The sequence below is a fragment of the Fonsecaea nubica genome (assembly GCF_001646965.1).
Source record: "Fonsecaea nubica strain CBS 269.64 chromosome Unknown Scaff102, whole genome shotgun sequence".
Lineage (NCBI taxonomy): Eukaryota > Fungi > Ascomycota > Eurotiomycetes > Chaetothyriales > Herpotrichiellaceae > Fonsecaea > Fonsecaea nubica.
In genome coordinates, this window is record NW_019173775.1 from 83,950 (window position 1) to 106,158 (window position 22,209).

At 53.6% G+C, this 22,209-nt stretch overlaps 7 protein-coding genes across 7 annotated transcripts; 3 read left to right on the forward strand and 4 right to left on the reverse strand.

The window, feature by feature from the left end:
* Positions 1-556: 556 nt before the first annotated feature.
* Positions 557-1,606, forward strand: AYO20_10083 (hypothetical protein; the record flags this gene model as incomplete). The annotated part of the gene is made up of 1 exon (XM_022648346.1): positions 557-1,606. One exon carries the CDS (start codon positions 557-559, stop codon positions 1,604-1,606), a length of 1,050 nt encoding a protein of 349 aa, XP_022495703.1.
* A 745-nt stretch (positions 1,607-2,351) lies between these two features.
* Positions 2,352-4,205, reverse strand: AYO20_10084 (hypothetical protein; the record flags this gene model as incomplete). The annotated part of the gene is made up of 1 exon (XM_022648347.1): positions 2,352-4,205. The coding sequence occupies one exon, from the start codon at positions 4,203-4,205 to the stop codon at positions 2,352-2,354; it is 1,854 nt and encodes a 617-aa protein (XP_022495704.1).
* Positions 4,206-8,038: 3,833 nt separating this feature from the next.
* AYO20_10085 (hypothetical protein) lies at positions 8,039-9,364 on the forward strand (the record flags this gene model as incomplete). Its single annotated transcript, XM_022648348.1, has 1 exon — positions 8,039-9,364. One exon carries the CDS (start codon positions 8,039-8,041, stop codon positions 9,362-9,364), a length of 1,326 nt encoding a protein of 441 aa, XP_022495705.1.
* A 696-nt stretch (positions 9,365-10,060) lies between these two features.
* On the reverse strand, positions 10,061-11,785 carry AYO20_10086 (hypothetical protein; the record flags this gene model as incomplete). The annotated part of the gene is made up of 3 exons (XM_022648349.1): positions 10,061-10,141; positions 10,214-10,306; positions 10,499-11,785. 3 exons carry the CDS (start codon positions 11,783-11,785, stop codon positions 10,061-10,063), a joined length of 1,461 nt encoding a protein of 486 aa, XP_022495706.1.
* Positions 11,786-12,398: 613 nt separating this feature from the next.
* Positions 12,399-14,642, reverse strand: AYO20_10087 (hypothetical protein; the record flags this gene model as incomplete). Its single annotated transcript, XM_022648350.1, has 1 exon — positions 12,399-14,642. The coding sequence occupies one exon, from the start codon at positions 14,640-14,642 to the stop codon at positions 12,399-12,401; it is 2,244 nt and encodes a 747-aa protein (XP_022495707.1).
* A 1,763-nt stretch (positions 14,643-16,405) lies between these two features.
* On the forward strand, positions 16,406-19,033 carry AYO20_10088 (hypothetical protein; the record flags this gene model as incomplete). Its single annotated transcript, XM_022648351.1, has 2 exons — positions 16,406-16,497; positions 16,555-19,033. The coding sequence occupies 2 exons, from the start codon at positions 16,406-16,408 to the stop codon at positions 19,031-19,033; spliced, it is 2,571 nt and encodes an 856-aa protein (XP_022495708.1).
* A 1,164-nt stretch (positions 19,034-20,197) lies between these two features.
* AYO20_10089 (hypothetical protein) lies at positions 20,198-21,855 on the reverse strand (the record flags this gene model as incomplete). The annotated part of the gene is made up of 2 exons (XM_022648352.1): positions 20,198-21,474; positions 21,534-21,855. The coding sequence occupies 2 exons, from the start codon at positions 21,853-21,855 to the stop codon at positions 20,198-20,200; spliced, it is 1,599 nt and encodes a 532-aa protein (XP_022495709.1).
* Positions 21,856-22,209: the final 354 nt, after the last annotated feature.

The following is a 22,209-nucleotide window of genomic DNA, read 5'->3' on the forward strand; positions in this document are numbered from 1 at the left end:
GGCGTTTGAGGGGATTAAATGCTCCGCTGTAGAATGGCTACGGTGAAGTATTTCGTCTCGTAAATCCAGCCCCGCCCATGCGCTGTGATTGTCGCTGGTATCTTCCACCTGCTAGGATCAACTGCTTCACAAGTCTTTTCGTCAATCGAGATGTGAAAACGTGCCTGCAGCCTTTTACCAGAAGGAGCAAGGGTTTCCTAGGCCACGAGTCTCTAACCTCTCTTGGGAACATCAAGTGCTCCGAGTTCCTGGTTTTCCGTCCTTCGCGAAGCCTCCGTCAAGTCGCAACACCGCACGGAACCAATCTCTGCCTTACAATATCACACGTGATAGGCCAAACCGGCATCCAACCGACCTTCCTACGGGTCCTGTCGTTCGAAAGCTTTCGAGGGAACATTCCATGCATCCACAATATGCGATGAAGGAGCAGGGTAGGCCGCTGGTCTGTAGCTACAAAACCTAGACCGTGGAACATGCAATGACCAGATGCTTGTTCATCTCAAGCTCATCAACCTCCAGATTTTATCCCGACAGTACCAGCTAATCTCAGTCAGATATGGTGTCAATGAAGAGCACGTCGTTGTCCCTGGTCTCAGGCGCATGCCTGGCAGCCACCGCTCTCGCGGCCAACCTCACCGTTTACCAGTCTAATGTCTCTTTCGTTCCAGTCCCACTTCCTGTACCGGGACCAGCTGCAAACTTCGAGGCAATCATCGAACAGTTTACCACTCTCGGCCGCACTACTGTCTGGCGCTCGGTTAAAAACATCACCTTTCAAGGCGATACCGGCGAGCCTGAGGGCATGGTGGTCATCGACGAGGAGAGATTCATTACTGCCCGAGGAGACTGGACAGCCCCTACCACTTCATACAACGGCACCATCATAAATGGCACCGATCGTGCGCCTGGTGCCGGTTATGCGCATCTTGAGATCTACGATGGCCAGGGCAAACGAGTGGTCGACGCCACACTGACTCCTCCAGGGGATATTGAGTACCACATCGGAGGTATCGACTATGATGGGCAATTCATCTGGGCGACCCTGGCGCAGTATCGTCCAAATACCACTGCCACCATCATCGCCGTCGATCCCCTGACTCTGGAATACCAATCATTGATCCACTACGCCGATCATCTGGGAGGCATTGTGCATGACACCAAACGACAAAGACTCAACACATTGAACTGGGGCGCACGCAATGCTTCAATCTGGAATCTAAACTCGACGTCCAACAATGCGTTCCCGACATTCTCGAAACCGGTATCTGTCGTCCGCAATCCCTCGTTCTTCGTCGACTACCAAGACTGCAAATTCTTGGGCCACTCCAAACACTACGACCAGCGCGCCGTCTTGATCTGCTCGGGTGTCGCCACCTTGGCCGGCAACATCACAATCGGGGGTCTCGCACTCGTTGATTTTGAGACCATGGTCCCGCTCTATGAGGTGCCATTGACTCTGACGTCGGTCCGGGGCACGCCCCTCACACAGAATCCGTTTGATGTGGCATACGTGAATGAGACTGTGAGGTTCTATTTCTTGCCCGACCAGCACAATTCGACGCTGTACATCTACGAGCCGCTGAGGGATAGTCCGTACGAGTACTGAACCAGTCATTTCCGCGCGATATCCGGACAAATTGAAGAACTGTAGCTGGTGTGAGCGATGACGATGACGACAGCAGCAACAATGATGAACATCCAGTTACAAGGAGTAGAGTAATGAGAAAGAAGGACCACAGCGATCAAAGATGAAGAGAAAGAAAGGGAAAAAAATAATATATTCAACGTGCCCTACCCACCCCAGGTAGATGGATGCTGTACGAGGTAGATGTTTTTACATATAGTCTTGGTAGCAGTCCAGTCGACAAAATGTATATACGTACCTAGTATCTAGACAGATAATCAAGACGCTGAAGAGGATGTAACTGCCATAATATCAAGCCTAGGGCCACCGCACTCTGGTCGGTCCCTAGATGGCATAGATCCTAGTGTGTCAAGAAGTACTCGGTACATGGTACAACATCTATATATATGTAGTAGTAGTAGTGGTAGGAATGTTTTCATCATGCTCAATTTTCACGCCTATACATTATAGATAGACAGACTATTTCGTCTTTTCAGAATATATCTGGTGGGTATCATATTGAAAAAGCAATCTTGACACTCGGGGACTCGCCAATCCGAGTATATTTTTCAATACTCGAGAGACACGCCATCATGGCGGGTGTCTGGCACCAAAATGTCCACCAATAAACGCTCAAACTCCTCGCTAGTAAACCAGAGATATTTTCAAAAATTTGCTGCCAGAGATTGATGATGATCAGAAGCAACCATCAGTGAGATTATGAATATCACATGTTTTCCGTAAATCTTCCGGCACTGCGTCCGCTGCTTCTGCTTACTCGACTTCCGTCCTGACTAGCCAGGCTGCGGCCAACGCCGTCTCGCAGCATTGGGGGTAGTGGAGGAGCATTCTCATCCATGCTCGGTGGCTGCTGGATGGGTAGCCGGATAGAGCTGGCAGCGGGACTGAGTGTCACCGGGGTGCGAGCAGGACTGGGCCGCATGATTGCAAACCCTTCGGGCCGGCTAGGCGTGTTTAGGGAGATCTGACTGTTATTGAGTGCTGATGGTGCGCGGGGCTCTGCAAAGTCTCTCGCACTTGATGCCGTTCCAGCAGGCGCCAACGAATCTCCCGTCTTAGCAGGTGTGGTGACAGTCGTTGGCGACGAAGGTACTTGTGGTGGCGTTGGTGTCCCTTTCCCTCCATAGAAGCCGCGGTTGTCTTGATAAAATGAAGCCCCTGATAGACCTCTTTCCGGGATGCGCGGCATGTCCGAGGGTCCCACACCAGCGTCCTTCTCGAAAGCACCATAGTTCCCTCCATATGGGTCACCGCCACTACTCAGAACAGGGGCGATCTTGCGGCCAGCGATACGTTGAAAGCCTCGCTCCGATTCTGGGACGCTGCTATCGGTGGTTCCAGTGGCGGTGGTGCCGAGAGTTTGACTGCTGCGAGGTCTGAGACGTTTTAAGCCGTGGGCCACAGCGACAGTAAGAGGCGTTGTTGAGGATCGCTGAGACATGGGGTATGCTTCAGCTCTGCTACCTCCGCCGCCACCATCACCCGCCAGCTCGCGAGCGGCAATTTGTTCTGGAAGTTGGCCTCGTGCCTTTAGTCGACGGCGATACCAGCGAAGGACGAAAAGAATGATGACTAGTGTGAGCGCAGCACCAGCCACGCCTCCAACAACGCCCCCCACCACTTGCTGTTGGGTCGGGGTCAAGCCAGGACTTCCTCCGCCTCCGCCGCCCCCTGACCCTGATCCGGCGCTCGAGGTAGCTGCTGGATCGGTTGTAGCTGTGGGAGAGCCGGCACCGCTGCCGTCTGGGCCATTAGTGAAGTAAGAGGAGCTGCCAGAGTCCCCAGACAAATCAGATGACGTAGAGGTGTCGGACGATGGTGTAGGTGTTGAGGTGAGGTCACCAAAGAAAAAGGTCGCCGAGCTACTACTGCTGCTGGTCGCAGTGGTTCCTTCGTGAGTCCTTGTTGGGCTTCCAGCAAAGAGTGTGTCCGAGGCTATGATGGTACCATTGATTACCGACAGCTCGAAGGTCGAAGTAGCTGTGACCGTGACTGTCCGCTCGCTTGTCGTATCAGATGTTATGGTGCCATTTGTGAGGCCAGTGCTTAAACTGCTCGTCGATGAGGTAATTGTTGATGTTATGGGAGGAGTTGTTTGGGATGAACTTGTTGAGCTTCCGTGGGTGCTGGTGGTGTTGGAGATTCCAGGTATAGTTAAGGAGACAGCAGTGGTCAGCGTGCCGACCTCTGACAGGGAAACAACAGAATCGGTCGCTGCCACGGTTACCTCTGTGATTTTAGAGGTACTTGTGCCATCATTCACATTAACTTGCACGACGCTTGCTGTGACAGTAGCCTCGGGAGCTCTGGGTAACAAGTAGATTCCAGCGTTTCTGCGAGGTAGAACAGGCCGCGGAGCGTGTTGATAGCTGCCGAACACGTTTTGTCGTTGAAAATCAGATAAGCTAATAGTCCGTGTAGGCTGAACTGCATAGTCCGTATCATCACCTCGCATGCCCTGTTCAGAGGTAAACAGTCCTTCTGTCATTCTTGAGCCTGTATCCCGCGGATTTCGGACGTCTGGGTTTGTAATCTTCAATCGCTTCGCAGGCCTCTCCATTGTATGTGTTTTGGTAGTGGACGCATGAAATGCATCCAGTTGGGTACCCGCTGTTGCACGCCCGAGGATAGGCACACTTCGGGGTTCCTCTACAGTACCGAGGATTGTCAATTATGAATAGCGATCGTCTCAAAGCCTATATCGAGAATGGTCTTTATCGTGGGAGGAGAGGATACCGTTTAGGTGTGTAGAAATAGTGGTCGGATATGTCCAAGCGAGTGAATGTAATGAGCGGCAGCTGGCGAAGAGCGCAGCAAGAGCGGAACGATGGCAAACGAAAGGTATCTGTTGAAAAGCGGGAGGTGTCAGAGAATGTGAGACACGGGGATGGGGAGGCGGAGAGGGCTTTGCACCTCAGCAAGCTATTCCATGTCGCAGACGGGTATACGGCTGGTATATCCTCACAATGGCACCGCTGGTAGCTTCGATAGGAGGAATTCAGTCGACTGGGAGCCGCCGTAACGTGGTCTGAATTGATATCAAATGGATTGTCCTTGGCTGCGTTGTGAACGGAGTGGAAGCAAAGGCGGCTCTTTTTTTCTTCCTGCGTCTGATCCCAGCACGAAGGAGCAAACAAGCAGGGATTATTAGTATAGTCAATGGCGACGCAACTGATGTGGTTGATCTCGGTGAGCGAGTGTGAGTGCAGACAAACGCGCGTATATTATTGAAAGACTGCTGGAACAACGAGCGAGTGATCGACTGGGCGGAGGAGAAAGAGAGTGTGCGGTGATGGAACGGTGGTGAAGCAAGGGAGAAGGTGAGGGCAGGGGGGAAACAAGCACGAGTGTTGAGCTGGAGAGCTGAAGCGCAGTCTGGCAGTCAAAAAGTCATGCAAGTCTCAAAAAGGTCGAGGAATTGCTCCGTAGGGTCGACGCCCCAAAGTCCGTAGTGGGGACCTTAATTGGGCCTGGAAGACATATCCAGGTGTCTGAAGACAAACTCCCAGCCGCCTACTGGGCTCGGTGGCCTATTGGCCTTTGCCTGGCTGGGATTTAGCTGGGTTGTTAGCACATGTCGGGGTGGGGTTAAGCGCATCGGTTCCTGCGTCTGGCGTAAACCTTAGCCTAGGGGGCGCTTCTAGTGGGTGCCTAGTGTCCACCCCGGAGATGAGGAGCCCGTGGGAGCCCAAGCTACGGCAAATCATCAATCCACTCATTGAAATTTGGTCGTTGAAGTCCACCACATACACCAACAATCCCTTCCAGAGCAATGATATTGTCTACACAACCTCCGATCTTATGTGCAGGGCCTTGTCCGAACGACCACGCCCTGTCGAATCATGCCTCTGCAGGCCTTTTACGAGGCTGGAGCCGGGAATGCTCAACAGCTCAGAGTCCCATCTCTCCTTGGGTTGCCTGGATACCCTCCAGTTATGAGTGGATGGTGCTCTATGGGTCAGAGCCTCATCTCCAGTTCCCCATGTGCTTTTGATTTGCTAGCGGTATTTCTGGCCAGGATGACCTGGTCGCCTGCTGGTCTTAACTGTGGCCACCGTTGCGCTACGCAAGGCCAGAAGATCACCTCGTCGGGCGCATCCCGTCAATATCGGACACCAGCCACCTCAAACGGCATACCTACGAGGATCTGCGAGTACGAGAGTGCCTGAGGTGATCTCATCGAGATGAGTGGCGCAAGAGATAGTACGAGTAGATATGGTTGTCGTCACTACTGGTGAGAGGATGAGGTCCACACCTTTCCTCAGGCGCCAGGACTGAGGCTTTGCGATGCTGACAGAAAACCAGCCTCGACAGCCAATGCGAGAAGAGAACCTTGACCGCTTGCGAGAATGTCTCGAGAAAGCTTGAGAAGAGCAAAAAGTCCGAAATGTCATTCGGGGACTCGCCGCCTGGGGTACCAACCACACAAGGAGTCATGACACTCGTCTGTCGCGAGTTCAATGCTCATGGTATCCATTTCTCTTTATGATGCCTCTGGCTAACCACAAAGAGTGCGAGGGCTTGGCTGACAGAGAGCCGCCTACAGGTTTGTACTCATACCGACTACATACCGCATGTTCAACGTTAGCTGAAACTGCCAATCGGTCAATCCATCTTCTCCGCCTCCTTTTCCGCTCCTGCTCGCTCCGCGCGGAGCTTGGCGATCAACATTCTCGTTGAACCGGGGTCATCTGTCGGGGTTGGCTCTGGTTGGTACATCAGAGAGCACAGACATGGGTTCAGAAAGTCCACTTCACCCGGGGGAGCCTCTGCCCTGTCTGGGGCAAGGTCCTTCGCCCTCTATTATCATTTCGCCTATTCGTCGACAGAGGAGAAATTGCTTCGACCCTTCCCAGAAAAAGCCACTTGCATATTGCTGTGGCTGAAAGTCAGCGCCCTGATCGCATGCGGCCAGCACCATACGCAGACCTGACCACCTGACGCTGGACAATACCAGGACCTCCGACTGTATCGCTGCCGTCACTTCCATTACACAGCTGAGATCCTGGTTGAAGCTGAACTTGCATGTCATGTGGGCTCCGTTAGTGGCCAGTCGAAAAATCTCCTGTTCCGTCTTGGATACGGAAGCAACAACTACTGGACGAGATCCTTCGTCTGTCGAGAGTGTCAAACAATGCCTTGGGATCCACAAGGACATTGATCTATGAAGCAACCTTTGGTCACCGGACCTGCAACCACCCTCCTCAAGCCCGGCTTTCTCGTTTACCTGTATTAACATGCTCAATGCAGCTCGGAATGGCTAGGATTGCAGGAGGCCTCAGCAACACCAGGACGTGACGGGTGCCCAGTGTCCGAGCCACTGCTCGTGTTCTTTCAACGGATTCCCTACCCGGGACAGTCCCCATGAGTTGGCCTACTTCGTGAACTTGGTCTCACTCGTACGCTTGAAGGCAGGATACTGTGTCTACTCGCCTACAGTGATCCAGAGGGAATCACTTTGCTTGTGGAATTATAGCCGCTGTGGTGCTAAGAAAGCTCTTCTCTTCGCTGGCAAACAACAACGCAGAGATTAGGTAGGTAGTTCTCCACTTAAGAGCTTACAGGTAAGTGAAGCGGTCGTCGAGCACAATGCTTAGCTTATGCAGGCTTTTTGTTTTCCGCTGTTCTCTTCCATTGTGAATACCCTCCCTGGGAGCTTTGACGAGAGCAGCGTGTGCCAACAGTGACATTACGTATACTCTAGCCACCCGGAGCTAGTCGACTGTGTTGAGTACTGCAGCCATTGTTGGTCGAATAAAGTCCTTAGACAGAGATCTAGCGAGATCATTTTCCAGCTCGCTCCTAGTCAGCTACAAGGAACTTCAACAGGCACTCCTCTCTTTTCACCTCGCAGACGAAGATCTCAGGGATCGATCAGAGATAGCGCAGTCGTGGCCTGGACGCCATGGTCGATGACCACCTCGAGACCACATTGCAAACATTCTCATTTGTCGAGAGCGTAGGACAGAGCGTCACCTTCGATTCTACACGAACAAGCCGGCCGTTGGAGAATATCATATATAATAGGAGACAAATCTCCATCCCCCAATCCCCAATATCAAATCCCCATGGTGTTAGCGCCGAACATGGAGCCAACAGAAGAGAAGCCTATGCTTACCCAACCTCGCGTGAGGAGACAGGCTACCCAACAAACTGCCGGGTCTCGAGCTCTGAAAGCACCTCAAATGGGGGATACGGGATCACGAATTCCTCAGTTTCAATGCTGTAAACCTCGGCGGATTCACTCCGTGCGGGGGTGTCGAATCCTGCTGGCACACGCCACTCCTTTTAAATGCGGATTCTGCTCTCAAACAACCGTCGAGCGCATATCATCCTTGTACGGGTGGTGACAGCCAAGTACAACTGGAGAGCCAAGTGAAGCAGCGCGAGATCATGGCGACAGAAGGCGGGGATTTATTCTCCTCCATCAACCTGGACAAACTGGGCAGAATCGAGGCAGAAATCAACGGAGACCCAGAGTTCAAAGCATCTGCGGCCAAGGTGGACAATGTCCGATTTGGAATCTGCTCTTCAAATGCTGGCGACAAGCTGCTCTTTAGCATCAATCTGGGGAATGTGACAGTACAGGATGGCTCAGCGGCTGAGTGGACGCCTCAATTTGGGCTCTACGCACAATCGGAACACTGGCAGCACGTTTTTGCTGCTGTACCCAAGCGCCCTTTTCAGTCATACTGGGGGATGCTCCGGCTGCTGGGCTCAAGCTCTGGTGTCGAGGTCAGTGGCGACAAGGAAGCCTTCACCAAACATGCGCGGCTGTGGAGGATCGTGTTGGACCGGATCCGGGACACATTGCACCCTCCGCCGGCCGCGTCGACTGTGGCTGAATATACCCCAGATGACGAGTGCGACGACGACTCCATCGTTGGTCATTATACCTGGCTCACGTTGACGCCGGTGGGGAAGTGCAAGATCTTCTACGAGATCTCAGGCCACGGCGAGCAAACCGTCCTCTTCCTCCACACCGCAGGGGCCGACTCGCGGCAGTATCACTCGCTCATGCTCAACAAAGCCCTTCAAAGCCGATGTACCATGTACGCCTTTGATCTGCCGGGCCACGGGCGCTCGTTCCCCGGTACGCTGCAATACCCTCACTCGTACGCGAACAGCGAGGACTTTTACATCTCGGCAATCCACCAAATGATTTTGAAACTCAAGCTCAAACGAGTCATTGTCTCCGGCGCCAGTATGGGCGGTGAGGTTTGTCTAGCGGTGGCGCTGCGGGCCAAGGAGATGGACGTCCGGGGCGTGATCCCCTGCGAAGCATGCGACTACCTGCCCGCGCAGCAGGCGGCGGCCATCTACTCGCTGCAGGGCGACGAGGCGGTGCTCAACGCGGAGCGCGTGTGTGGCATGATCTCGCCCACCTCGCCGGCCATCTACAAGCGGCTGAACTGGTGGTTGTACTCGGCGCAGGCCTCGCAGATTTTTCCGGGCGACCTCAAGTTCTACTTTGAGGGGTGGGACGGCCGCGACCGCATGGCGCAGATCGACACGGCCGCCTGCCCCGTGTACATGCTGACGGGTGAGTACGACTACAGCTGCTCGCCCGAGACGAGCCGGCGCACGGCCGACAAGATCCAGGGCGCCGTGTTCGAGGAGATGAAGGGGCTAGGCCACTTTCCCTTTAGCGAGGACCCGGAGCGTTTCCTGCCCTATTTCACCAGGGCGCTGGATCACATTCTGGCAAAAGGGACGTGAGAATCAAAAACATTAGGCTTGCCTGCCTGCCTGCCTGCCTGCGTGAGTGACTGATGGCTGAGTTGGGCTGCGTCAAATACAAGTCTTGTCAGATACATGGTGACACTGTACCACTCGCACTCGCACTCGCACTCGAACTGCTTCTCTGCTGGGTACATAGATATACCGAGTATAGGTATAGATAGGTATCCTAGGTAGATATTTCATCCATGCCCGATTAGATACCTTATAGCTATACATCCACCTAGATAAACCGGATTCAATCACGGACCGAACCGTTTGCTATACCCTATCGTCCATCTGTTCATCCGTTCATCCATAGATCAATCCATAGATCCATCACATCGCAAATATATATGTACTACTGCCGTAGCCAGCCAGCCAGCCAGCCAGCCAGCCAGCCAGCTACGTTGTCCTCGTCCTCTCCCCAAAAACAGAGGGAGAGTCACAATCCAAAAGAGACACTCGCCTAGCAACGCAGTACAGGATAGTGTGAAAAACTCCTTTCGCGGCAGGTAAACAGTAAATGCATGGTGATGCTGGGTGGAGCAGACAGACAGATATTCGTGATTTCGTTCACATTCCCCGCCGAGGTTGATAAGTCGTTGAGAAACACGTCGATGGGTGTCCTTCTCTTCTTCGCCCTCTATGTTTCTCTTTGTCATTCTGTGTGTGAGCGTGTATCAGTCTCGCAAATCATGACGGAATCGCCGCCTGAGAGGCCCTCAGCCCTCCAACGACGGTGAAACTCAAGATGGGCGAGATGAGGTACGAGATCTGTGTGACACCGGGTAAGTTACGTTGCGTCCACCCCAGCGAGTCTACAGATGTAGAGAACTCCAAACTTACAGTCAATAATTTGGCAATGTTGCGTTCGTCTTCCTCCTCGGCGTCGCTGACTTGGACGAGCGTGATCAATTTCATCGCGGGAGGGCCGGTGGGCTGTTGGTAGTGAGAGTCAGCGACGAAGAAGCGGGAGTTATGGTCAAGAGGTACTTGATGGTCGTTGTATCATGTCATGTGTACACAACAGACCAAAGCGCAAAGAGGCATGGTGATTCAATGCAGACTTCGGACGTCTCACAAATAGGCCCAGACGAAGAGGGCAGGGAAGGGGAGACAATCAAAACTCACCATCAACATCATGGCAAACCACAACATCGGGTCCGGGCCCAGCACGGTCGACTTTGACGCAAGCAGGAATATAAAGTAGATGGACGCCGCGGGCCACAGGACAAACCGCACGACCATGATAAACGTCACGGTGAGCCAGGGCATGTGCTGGGTTTTCTGGCCCTCGCGGGACGCCTGCCGGGCCTCTTGCATGGCCGTGTACAGACTCACGCCGGCGACGACGACGGGCAGGGGCACGAACAGGCCGCCAATGTTCTTCAGCGAGGCCGTCAGCCAGGCGGTGAAGATGCCGCCCTCGTAAGTGTCGTTGAAAAACGCGCGGTGCAGCACCGGGATCAGGCCGATGACCACGCCGACGAGGGCGCCCAGGAGCGGCGCGTTGAAGAAGTCCGAAATGAACAGCAGCCACCATTTGGCGCGCGGGCCGAGCTTGTACCACTGCTTCTTGGGCACGATGGACGCCCGCCGTTGCAGGGTCACGGCGGCCATCGACGACCGACGCGAGGGTTGGGCCGCCGGTCGCCCGGAAAAGGACGAGCGGCGCGTCGACGGGAAGAACGAGTTCTCGGTGTAGTTGGCAAAGGAGACGGTCGACTGTCGTTGCGGGAAGGTGTATGTGTCGGGACTCTGTAGCAGACCCGTCTCCTCGTTGACCTCCCCGGCATGGTCGTCTGGATGGTCGCGGTACGCTCGCTCCACAGCGTCAAAGGGCTCGTCTGGCTCCGGCGCGTCGTCCTTGGACTCCCCTTCGTCGTCGTCCGGCGCATTCTCCGTGTCGATCAATCTCGGCCCGACGGCAAAAGTCAGACAGCTGCTGACCGTGGCAAAGACCAAGAAGTAGCTCTTGGCCCTCTCGACCGCCGCGTCGGTGGTCTCGTCCGTCACAATCAGCGCGCGCAGGATGCCCGTCTCGTCCAGCGCCTCAATCAGGAGGAGCGGGTAAGAAGTCGTGTTGTTGAACATGAGCGCCACGGTGGTCCAGTCCGGCATGCCCAGCCACAAATGTGCGACGATGCCGATAACAAAGGAGATGAGGTGGCAGATGATGGCCCAGATGAAGACGATGAGATAGCGCTTCGCCGACCCCACGTGCAACTCGGAGCCGATCTTGACGATCAGCAGGGCGGGCAGGAACATGCGCACGCATATCTTGGAGAGTGCCTTTGTATTGGCCGAATTGAGCAGCTTGAGGTGGGCGGCGACTCCTCCATAGAAGATGACCAGCAGGACTGACAGCGAGGCCTGGATGGCGGCCAGGAAGGAGTTGAGGAGGCCCGTGGGCGCCATGGTCATGTGTGTGTGAATTGACACAGGATACACAGGAGTTTCGTTGGAGAAAGATAGGAGTGCTTAGACACAAGTGTGGAGAGGAAGAGGCGAAGCGGGCGAGGCGAGCGAGGCGGGCGAGGCCAAAGGGGAGCGAAGCCAAAGAAAGGGAGCTCCAGATGTTGGTCGGCTACCGAAGCTTGACTTGAGGAGCGAGAGGCGAGAGGCGAGAGACGAGAGACGAGAGAGAGATACGAGATACAAACTAATAAGAAGCAAAGATGCCACTAGACTCGATTCGATGCTTTTAGGATGTGCGGCTGAGCTTCGTGGCTTCATACTAATGAGCACGTCATACTCGGTGCTGGACCGAGCAACATACAATATGGAACCTACGACAATGCAATGACTGTAGATACATATCCATCCAAGTCCATGTCTTCGCCTAAACCTTTGTGGTTTCCCTCCCGCCTTTGCCTTTGCCCTTTGCCTCTGCTTATTCTAACCGAGAACAACAAACAATGATATCAAATTCGTATAGGCTGAACGTGCACACGTTTCCCTTTTTCGGGTCCCAATCCCAGTAGAATTCGCCTGCTCCGTTGATGCCATCCAAACCCCGTAACAAAATCCTTTACTGAAGCTCAATAGCCGGAAACCATTTCCTGATCCCGACAGGATCCTTACAGTCCTTCTCTCCGCAGCCACATGGCCGGGATTGTGACACAGTTGTACCCTCCGGGAGCATCTTGATCGTCTGGTAGGGTTGGGATCCAGGGTCGTAGTACAAGCCGTCAATCTCCCCTGTCAGACGGTTCAGGGCGATGTAGTAGAAGCCCGCAATCGTCAGTCCCCACGATGCAGGTCCGCCAATATTGGCCCGAGTCGACCGCCTTGTCGATTGCCCTGTTCCCGAGGTAGGCGTGGTGAAGACAGGCCTCGTAGAGCTTTCCGGAGGATCCACGAAACATTGTTCCTTCCAGCGCATTAGAATCCACTCCTTGCCCAGCTTCTCTTCAATCCACTTAGCACTGCTCAGGCTGCGAGCTATAATCTCATCCGCTTCCGCTTCCTTGTCCTCAGGACTCTCCAAAACTTTGGTGGGCGAGTCGTCGACGGTCGTGTCGTCGGTGGAAGGGGAGTCTGCGTTGGAGGCATCTTGAGCATCTTTGTGCGCATCTTCCCCTGCAGCCGCTTTCCGAAACGCGTCCCAGAGCGCGCTGCTCTGTTGATACTCGGTCCTTTTTTTCCCACGCAAATGTCGGATTCGGTCAATCTCTTTGCTGAAAGGTCCCAGACGTCCCCAGTATCTCGCATCCACATCGACGCCGCCCACGTCGTAGTCTCGGCCCTCTTTCTCCGTCTCCAGGGGCTGTCGTCGGAAATCGATGATCTCTCCCACGAAAAAACTGGACATGCTGGTGATTGTGTCTGGGGTTGTGCCTTGAGGTTGTCGGGCACCGGATTGGTACAAAGAAGAAGGCTTTTCCGGCATCTGGCTGGCGGACATGATTCCAGTCACGGTCATGGCTTCCCAGTCAACGGAATGGATCACAACCTTTACCGGCCAGTGATCAGGCTCAGGCGGCTGAGAAGTGGTGTGCAGAGGATTGGAGGACGGCGATGAGGTCCATTGGCCGTTGCTCTCCTGCCTCATCAAGTCGGAGAGATAGCGCTCTGCGGTTCGCAGGGTCTGGGTGTCAAATTCGGCAGCCTCATCGCTGCCGCCAGTGCCGCGAAAAGCTTCTCCCCGTCGAGCTATGGTTCGGCGAATCTGCCCGCGCTGTCTTTCACGACGAATATTTGCAGCCGAGGAACGAAGCGTCCGGACAGGTTGGCGGTCTGTAGACTGGAGGCCATGCCACACCATTCCGGCTGTTAACCAAGAGCTGTACTGTGGAATTGGGAGGCTGTTAATGTGCATGGGAAGGTCGCTCGGGGCATTGGAGTCGTCTGACGCGTACAAGGAGTCAAGGCCCAGTTTTCTGGCTGCCTCGAGACCACCTTCTATGCCGGTATGTCGTAACCGGGAGAGATAGCAGATCAATTTCCTCACCCGCTTTCTTGCGTCGGATCGTTGCGCATCAATTGACGCCGCAGATCGAGACTCAGCAGGGCCCTGGACGTTTTGCGCATGTCTTGAGACAGCCTCTCTTCGCTGGGCAGCGGAAAGTCCTGCTAGACTGGGCATCGTGACAGCCACTCCCTCGTCAGTTTCTTCATTCCAGAGGGCTCGCAAAGCACTGGCAGTGGGTACCGTGCCCATATCCGAGCCCCTGGAAAGCCCCCAGGCGCCACGATTTGATCTGTATCGCTGCAGAACACCTGCAAGCTGAAGAAAATGGTTCCTTGTATTGGTGCTGGAGCTCAGGTCTGCTGCCATCCTGAGAGGTGCAATATCGGCATCGCTGTCGTCGGAATATTGTGGTATTGTCGACCTGGATCGGGAACCTAGCGAACCCAATCTACGAAATGAGCCACGTCCTAGCTGGTTGTTTGCTGTTGTTCGACCTGACATGCGGCCTTCGTAAAGTTGTTCGACTGGCAGACCATTTGACATGACATAAACCAACAACCCCGACTCTTCGTTATTCATGGATCCTCGTGTCTGACTCTCAGCAAACCACTCTCCATCCTCTGCATGTGTGGACGAAATCATGTCAATGCCAGCTCGCCCTGGAGCAGGACCTTGAGCCTCGTTGGGCTGAGGCTGAGGCTGATTTGCCCATTCCTCGTTTTGTGCATCGCGATCAGTCGAGGTGAGATTAAGGGTAGAGGCGAGGTCCGGAACAGGAGTGGCGATGGCTTCTTCGAGTTGTCGCAGATAGGTATTGGGAGGAGGAGTCGAGGGGCGGGTGTCCTGCGCGTGAATGAACATGGTTAGTCAAAAGTGTACACACCGAGAAATGCAGTTAGTTCATAGGAAGAAAATGAGCAGGTGTGCTCTCTGCGGTATTCCTTCAAAGAGAAGCCTTCGCTTCAGGCTCTGGATTGTCTGCAGCTACATGAGTCGATGCGGCGGACCAGGACTTACAGAGGGTGAGTTTGCAGGCGGCATCAGGCGGAGATGAGAGAGAGCAGATCGCCGTCAAGAGATCCAGTCCAACTCATCAGCTATCAGAGGAGACGGAATCGAACAGTAGCGTAGACTAGGAGACTGGAGTAATAGACGATCGATTCATCGGTTCCCAAGAGCAGAAGAGAAGGAGAGATGTTGATCATTGATGCAAGATATGGGGCGGTTGGACGGTTGAGCGGTTGGTCAACGTTGGCCATCCCCATCCCAAGCCCATGCCAAGGACCCTCTTTTCCTCTGTTCCCCCAGATCCCTTCGTTCTGCCTTACCACCATTCACTCCACTTTGTCCTCCCTTTCATATTCTCCCGATCTCCAGATTGCCGAGTGACGTTGCTGCCCTGCCCGCCTTCTCCCCTCCTAGCAGCTAGTACCGAGTACAGCTTAGTTCACCTCCTTACCTCGTACTTTTTGCCGTTGCCTTTTTCATAATCACGATTGTCCACTGGATCTAGACCCCCTTGGCTTCATCTGCTGGCTGGCGGCGGCTCTGGAGATGACTGAGGGGCGTCATACCCCTATTTATCCCCAACTACCCACTGATCCTACAATCGAGCCGAGCATGCGGGAGCTTAACCGCGAGTTGGACTCAAGACGCAGCGAGCCGGTGTCAAAAATAAGTGGCACAGTCTGACAAGAAATAGCAGCGAGGAGCGATCTACTATTGACTTAAAGGTAACTACTATTGGGCATAATGGCACCCCTAACTTCATCAATCATATCAGCCATATTTGATCTGGCGTCCGCCTCAATCGCTAATAAGAGGGCGTCTACTTTCCGTCAGACTGTGCCATTTTTTTTCCCCCCAAAGGCTCGGCAGATCCTTGCAATTGATAAAAGACACACGAAAATAACCATCGAGACGACATCACCAAGCTCGTCGATGGGGAGTATTACAGTTGATGTTGTCACTTCTGCAGCTCTCGAGTCCAAACGTCGCAGATGCACTCCCTAGCCCGAGGTTCGGATCGGTCAAACTCTTCCACAGTTGGTGTTGGGCAAGTCGACGTTTGATGTAGGGGAAAAGTCTGGAACAATGGGGTAAGGATGCGTGGGAGCGAGTGAGCAAACAATCTCGATCGATTCTTTTACTAGACTGTAGAACTCTGCTCTGCAATTTATGACAGTATCCAACTTCACTCACGCATAAAATGGTGAAGAGGTGGTGATACATCTGTCACTAAAGGAGAGAGTTTGCTGGTTGCGGCAGTGAGCGTTGATTGGTCACACAGGGCGCACCCACCGCGTGCCTGCAGGGTGCGAGCGCGTTCAGAAGCGCAGCCCATTCTGCGCATCTGCCATTCTATCAAGCTCAGCTTCTTCCACCGTGACATTGTATGCTGATTGATTGAACTGTTGCAAATCTTTGCCGGCTGGTTCAGGAAACAATTTCCTGTCGAACATATTTGATTCCGCGAACTTTTCTTCCCTCAGTTAGCAACTGGCAGAACTGGCTGAGCTGGCTGTGAGAGCAGCGTGACAACCACCCCACAAGACACCCAACAGGGCAAAGCGACTTGTTGCCTCACCCTGGGTGTTTGGCTCATCAGTCATCAATCCGCGTCTATGCCTTTCACACTCTCAGATCTTCTCAACCCCGAACCCACGACCAACACTGGTTCTGCAAATGGTGTAGCTCCCAACGCTGTGTCGCATGGGTGAGATCAAACTCCTCCGACTGCGTGGCCGAGTTCTTCGACTAATTTTCCCCCAAGAATGGACGCTTCTGCCGTGGACGCTCCCTCAGCGTTCTTCGCGCCCGAACTTTTCCAGCCCAACGATGATGCGCCGCATCCTCAAGATATCCTTCCCCCAAGCGTGCAAAACGACGACACTCCGATGGATGATGTCTCCCTCTTCAAGGAGAGTGAGCATCTGGACGGCTTCGATGGGTCAAATGATGAAGATCATATCAAGGAGGAGGCAATGGACATGGGCTATCCTCCCTTGGAAGAGGAGTCACATATTGCTGTCGATTCTTCCCTCATCGATATGGTAGAAGAAAGTCTTTACAGCGAAGACGCTCCCACGAAAACGACGCCGGAGAAGGGCCAGAAACAACGAAAACATCCTGGCAAGTCGAAGAAGACCGATCCAGGCGCTCCACCTCGCTCATCGATCCACTCGTCCAAGAACGAAGGCCAGCACACAGATCGCAGATATTTGTGCTACTTGTGCAATAAACTTTTCACAAGACGCCGGTCTGTGAGAGATCATATTTCGAAGATACACAACACGAAAACTTGGGAGCCGTTGCGCAGCTTGGAAATCATTGTCGAGCCTACAACTGGAGAGCCTATCGAATCCCTCGAGGAAATCATCGCTCGAGGTCCCCCTCCTCCCCCTTCCAAGTCAAGAAAGGCGGAAAGAGCTCAGAGGGCCGCAAAACGGGAAGAAGAAGAGGAGGAGGAGGAGCTCGGCCCAGGAGATATTGGCGAGGAAGAAGAGGCACAAGATGATCAGCAAGATGATGATTTATTCGGGGCACATCCTGTGGTGGACTCGTCGCCAGTACCCGTCAGTACCGTCGCAGCTTTGAAGCGGGCGCCATCCATCGCAGGGTCAAGAGCATCATCCACGGAACCGTTTGCCACTCCAGCACCCGTCGCGGGAAGAAAGCGACCGGCCCCTGATGACTCTGGAAAATACCTTTCCGCAGCAGCTAGGAAGAAAGGCACAGCCAAGGTCAAAAGCACGTCGAATAAGAGGGCGAAACTCGGCGAGGCCGAGCAAAGCCCACCTGCGGCAAGGTCGAGTTTCCGCTCTCCCAGTGCCACGCCCAGCACGAACCACCTCAAGCTGGGCCCCTCGAAACTGAAAACCCAAACTTCGGCTGCCAGTGTAAAGTCATCACCCACACCCGCTTCTTCCCGGGCGGCATCGCGAGACATTGGCTCTCCGTCACCTTCAATTGCAGATACGGCGTCCAGCTCAAACGATGACGGTGAGGTATTCTGCATCTGCCGGAAAGGAGATAACCACACATGGATGATCGCTTGTGATGGTGGTTGCGACGAGTGGTTCCATGGGAATTGTGTGAATATCAAGGAACGAGACGGCGAATTGATCGACAAGTACATTTGCCCGTCTTGTACGAAACCTGGCCTGCAGACCACGTGGAAACGAATGTGCCGACGCAAAGATTGCAGGAAACCTGCGCGTGTCACCCAGGTCCCGCCCAGCAAATACTGCTCCGATGCCTGTGGGCGCATGTTCTTTGTGGAGCTGGTGCAGAGAGGCGACCCTCAGGCTCAGACCAGTAAGGATGGTCAGTATGTCATAGAAGGACCACCTCTCAAAAAACACCGGAAGAAGCAGAAGACGAAAGAGAAACCTGCGAAGCCGCTCCTCAACCTTGTCAATGGCGTAGATCCTGACAGTCGACTCGCGACACCAGCATATAGCGACGACGAAAGGACAGAATATGAGACCGACAGCAGTCTCGACGATGATATGCTTCCCAACCGAGGCTCTGCCTTGCGAGCTGGCGAGATCAAAGCCCTGGTCGAGAAATGCAAGGACATTGAGCAACTCAAGGCCTTGGGCAGGAAACCCGACACCCCACCCCGCGACATTGAGATGACGGGAACCGAGTCAAAGCCAACACTCCCAGATTTGGAATACGATGACCTGGAGACGACCAAAATGGCCAATATTATAGCAGAGAAACAACGACTAAATGTGCGGTATGACATGCTTGTCGCGCGAGAAAAGTTCTTGGAGCTGGTCAAGACTCGATCATCGACCATTGTCGACGAAGTTCGAAAGACACACCCGAAGATGAAAGATCTTTGTGGATTCGATCCCAGGATGGCGTGGTCTGACGAGGAGTTTATGATATGGTATGACCAAAACGGCGGGCGGGCAGTCATCGACGCTGGAGCGGACGCGAGGATCGGTCCACCTGAAGAGATAGCCACTGATGACGGAAATACTAAACTCCACAATGGCGTCGCTCAGCACAACCCAAGTCCAGTCGAGGATGGGGAAGAACAGGAAACTGACAACATGCCGAGAAAGGGCGGTGTCTGTATTAAGAATCGATGTCCTCGACATCGAAATTGGGCCAAGGGACAGCTTGCAGAAATGCGTTTTGAACAAGATCTTGTCAGAAGGTCAATCCAGAAGCTCGAGGTACAGGAAGGGGAAATCAGGGATAGGGCTGTTGTCAGGGCTTGGGAGAAGAGAGGATGAGCCACTGATGAATTGGAGGCCATAGCATGATGACGTGAAACCGCGATACACAGTTCAGTCGCTCACATTCTCTGTCTATATGCTCTCCAAAGAGCAGGGGTAGCATGAGCTAGGGTGGTACTGGAGGGTGCGAACATGTCCAGGACCATTACAGAAGCTGTGAAGAAGCCAGTCATGCAAATCGAGAATGATACGACGACGAAGTCACTCTTGATATCCGTACTATCAATGCGATATTGTTCTCTAGTGCCCAGAGTAAGTAGTCAAGCACTTGCAACTGATACCTTGTATCGGCCTATGCGTACAGTATAAACCTGAAGCCACTGGGGGCTTCTAAAGTTTGTCCTAACCAGATTGGGAAGGTAAGTTGCCATATCTGGAAAGTCCAAAGAAACCTTTCCCTGTGGTGGACAGCATTGTTTCCAGGGACGTGAGGGACGTGAGGGACGAAACGCTTTGAGAGAAAGGTAATCTGCGTGTCTGTTGTCTCTATGTAAGAGCGTAGGCCCAGATTACACGACGATACAAGGGGCTTCTCGTGGCAGGGCCCTGACCCGTCTCTCCCCTTTAGTTCGATTCAGCCAGGCAAGATCATCGATAGAGGGAAGATGAGGAGAGGAGAGGGAGAATAGGAATGCATGACACTCAACCAGAAAACCCCTTTTCAGCTACCACTCAACCTGCCGAATGGACCTCAATATGCCATTGACAGACTCTCGTTTGTACATTCGGATCAAGGTCTACCTCGAACTTGTTTGGTTACATGCATACCATTCTCTCCACTAGGGTGAGACTCTATATTCATACCCCTTAGACCTTTGGACCTGCTATACCTCGTGTATGTCGTGTGTTCGTTCTTCTAGACAGTTTAGAGCGAGTTGACATTCAGCATACGCGAAAACCTGGTCGGGTCGATCTTTGATATATTTGTTTTTTTCATCATGTACAAGCAAGTAGCTATGTACATAGAATAGAGACGTCAGGGGAGAGAGCTGGTCTTTTGTCGACGGACATCTAACACCACTCAGCGACTGTACGAGGCTACATGATCATCGTTGGCAACCGGAGCTGGCACCGACGAGGTCCTTTGGAAATGGTACTGATTTCTCTACCCCTCCCGGAGCTAGATACAGAGAGGCCGCCCAGGCCTTCTTCACCCGCCCGTCATGCACATTCGTACGACGTCCAATCGTTCTGGTTCTTACCCACCAGCTTTGCGGTCTTTGGCCACGAACACAGTTTCCGCGTGATGTTGGCTTGACTGGGAGGGTTCGAACTCTGCATGCTGACAGGGGCGATCCCTTTCTCCACCCACGGCATCAACACGTCCAAAACGTGGTATGTCGTTGGAACGTTCGGGTACGCAGGAGACGCACCACAGTGGCCGGCGCCGGGAACCATGAAGAGGCGATAAAAGTCCGAAGCGTCGCTGGCCACGCCTGGTTGGCCGCTGAGGAACGTGTTGATTTGCTTCAAGTGCTCGATCGGCCACGTCGCGGCGTTGTACTGGTCTGCCCAACCCTGGGTGGTGATCATCTTGGCACCACGCCGGCGGAAGGAAAGGAGATCGGGAGAGATCTCGTCAATGTAGGGGGAGGCGTTAGCGTTGACCGCGCCAATATCGGCACTGCTGAAGGAGAATGATTTGTAGTCATATGTCAGATTCTTGAACACCAAGTTCTGCAAGATAGGGATGGCGTAGGCGAGGGCGAGCGACGACTCCTGTGCCATCCATCCACTCTCGGATCCAAAGTCGAACCCAGGGTACACCTGCATGCCGGTATCGGGTTCTGTAGGTCCTTGGCGGAAAGCTTTGTATGTGGTGACCTGTTCCGGAGTGATACACTGAACAGATCCATTCTTGGCCTTGGACGCCTGACCATGGCCACATTGCAGAGTCGTGATGTTGAAGGTGCATTTGAGGGGGTTTTCGATGAGACCGTCCCGTACACCATCGATTCCGTCGCAGTGAGCCACCGTTGCGTTCGTAACAAAATTCAAGGTCTCTGCGTCCATGAACGAGGCGTTCTGCGCTTGGGCATGGTTGTAATTCCAGAGGAAACTAAGAATCAAGTGGCTGTACCAGTTTCCAGGGCTACCGGCGTAGATACCGTCAAACATCTCAGGATGATATTGTGCGAGCGCAAATCCTTGCGCGCCACCTGTCGAGCAACCGTAATAATAGGAATAAGATGGCGATTTGCCGTAGTAGAGCGTTGTCAGCTGGCGGGTGGGGGGCGTCAGGGCTGCGATGGAGTTGTGAAGCCACGCCGTTACTTGTGGGATGCTGTTCAAAAAGGGCACAAACGAGCCGGGCGATGCAACGGCTGGCCCATCTTCCGCCAATGTATGACCAGAATCTCCACCAGCCACGGCGAAACCACCTTCGAGCTGGATCAACATAGCCTGATAGTCAATCGTTCCCGCTAATCCTCCGTTACCTATTCATTGCCTCGTTAGCAAGCACAGTCCGAAATCAGCCGAAATACATTGGACGTACCAACAGCGATATATCTGCCGTTCCATTGCCTGGTTGAGGGAAGCCAGAGCTCAACGCTGACAGTGTGGTTGAGATCATATGCGACCTCTCCCTGTATACGGCACACATCGGTCAGAGTCGTGGTTGGCACAACCGTGGTGTTAAGAGTCTGTGCTATAAATTGAGCAATGTTCTGGCCATCCACCAAGCTCGCATTAGCGATACTCAAGGTTGTCGAATGACCAAGTTTCCCGGCAATGTCAGCACATGATGTCGACTGGGCAGTCGACAAGCCGAGCAGGAGAGACTCCAACGTTAGGCCAACGAGGTGAGAGAAGCGCATGGTGGGTGTTGTTAGAAGACAGCTTTCCCGTCCTCCTCTTTCCTTTTATTTCTCCGACTCCTCGAGCATACAACCCCTCGACTTCGTCTTTGTCACCAGGAACGGGATCGCCCCCGGCCAATGTGGCCATTCACCGTCTTTTCGGCATCCACTGACCGACACAAAGTTGACCGAGCTTCCCTGCTGACGTTGAGCTGCCAGAACGGCTCTTCAATATCGCTGCAGCTTCAATCCGCAAAGTGACCAACTCAGAGCTGGGGGCGGAGGCAGGCCGGAGTAGTGGTGAATTAGCGGGAACCTTCTTGTCATTGTCGTTCGGCCTCGATGACCGATCATGTTTGGGGATCGGGCATC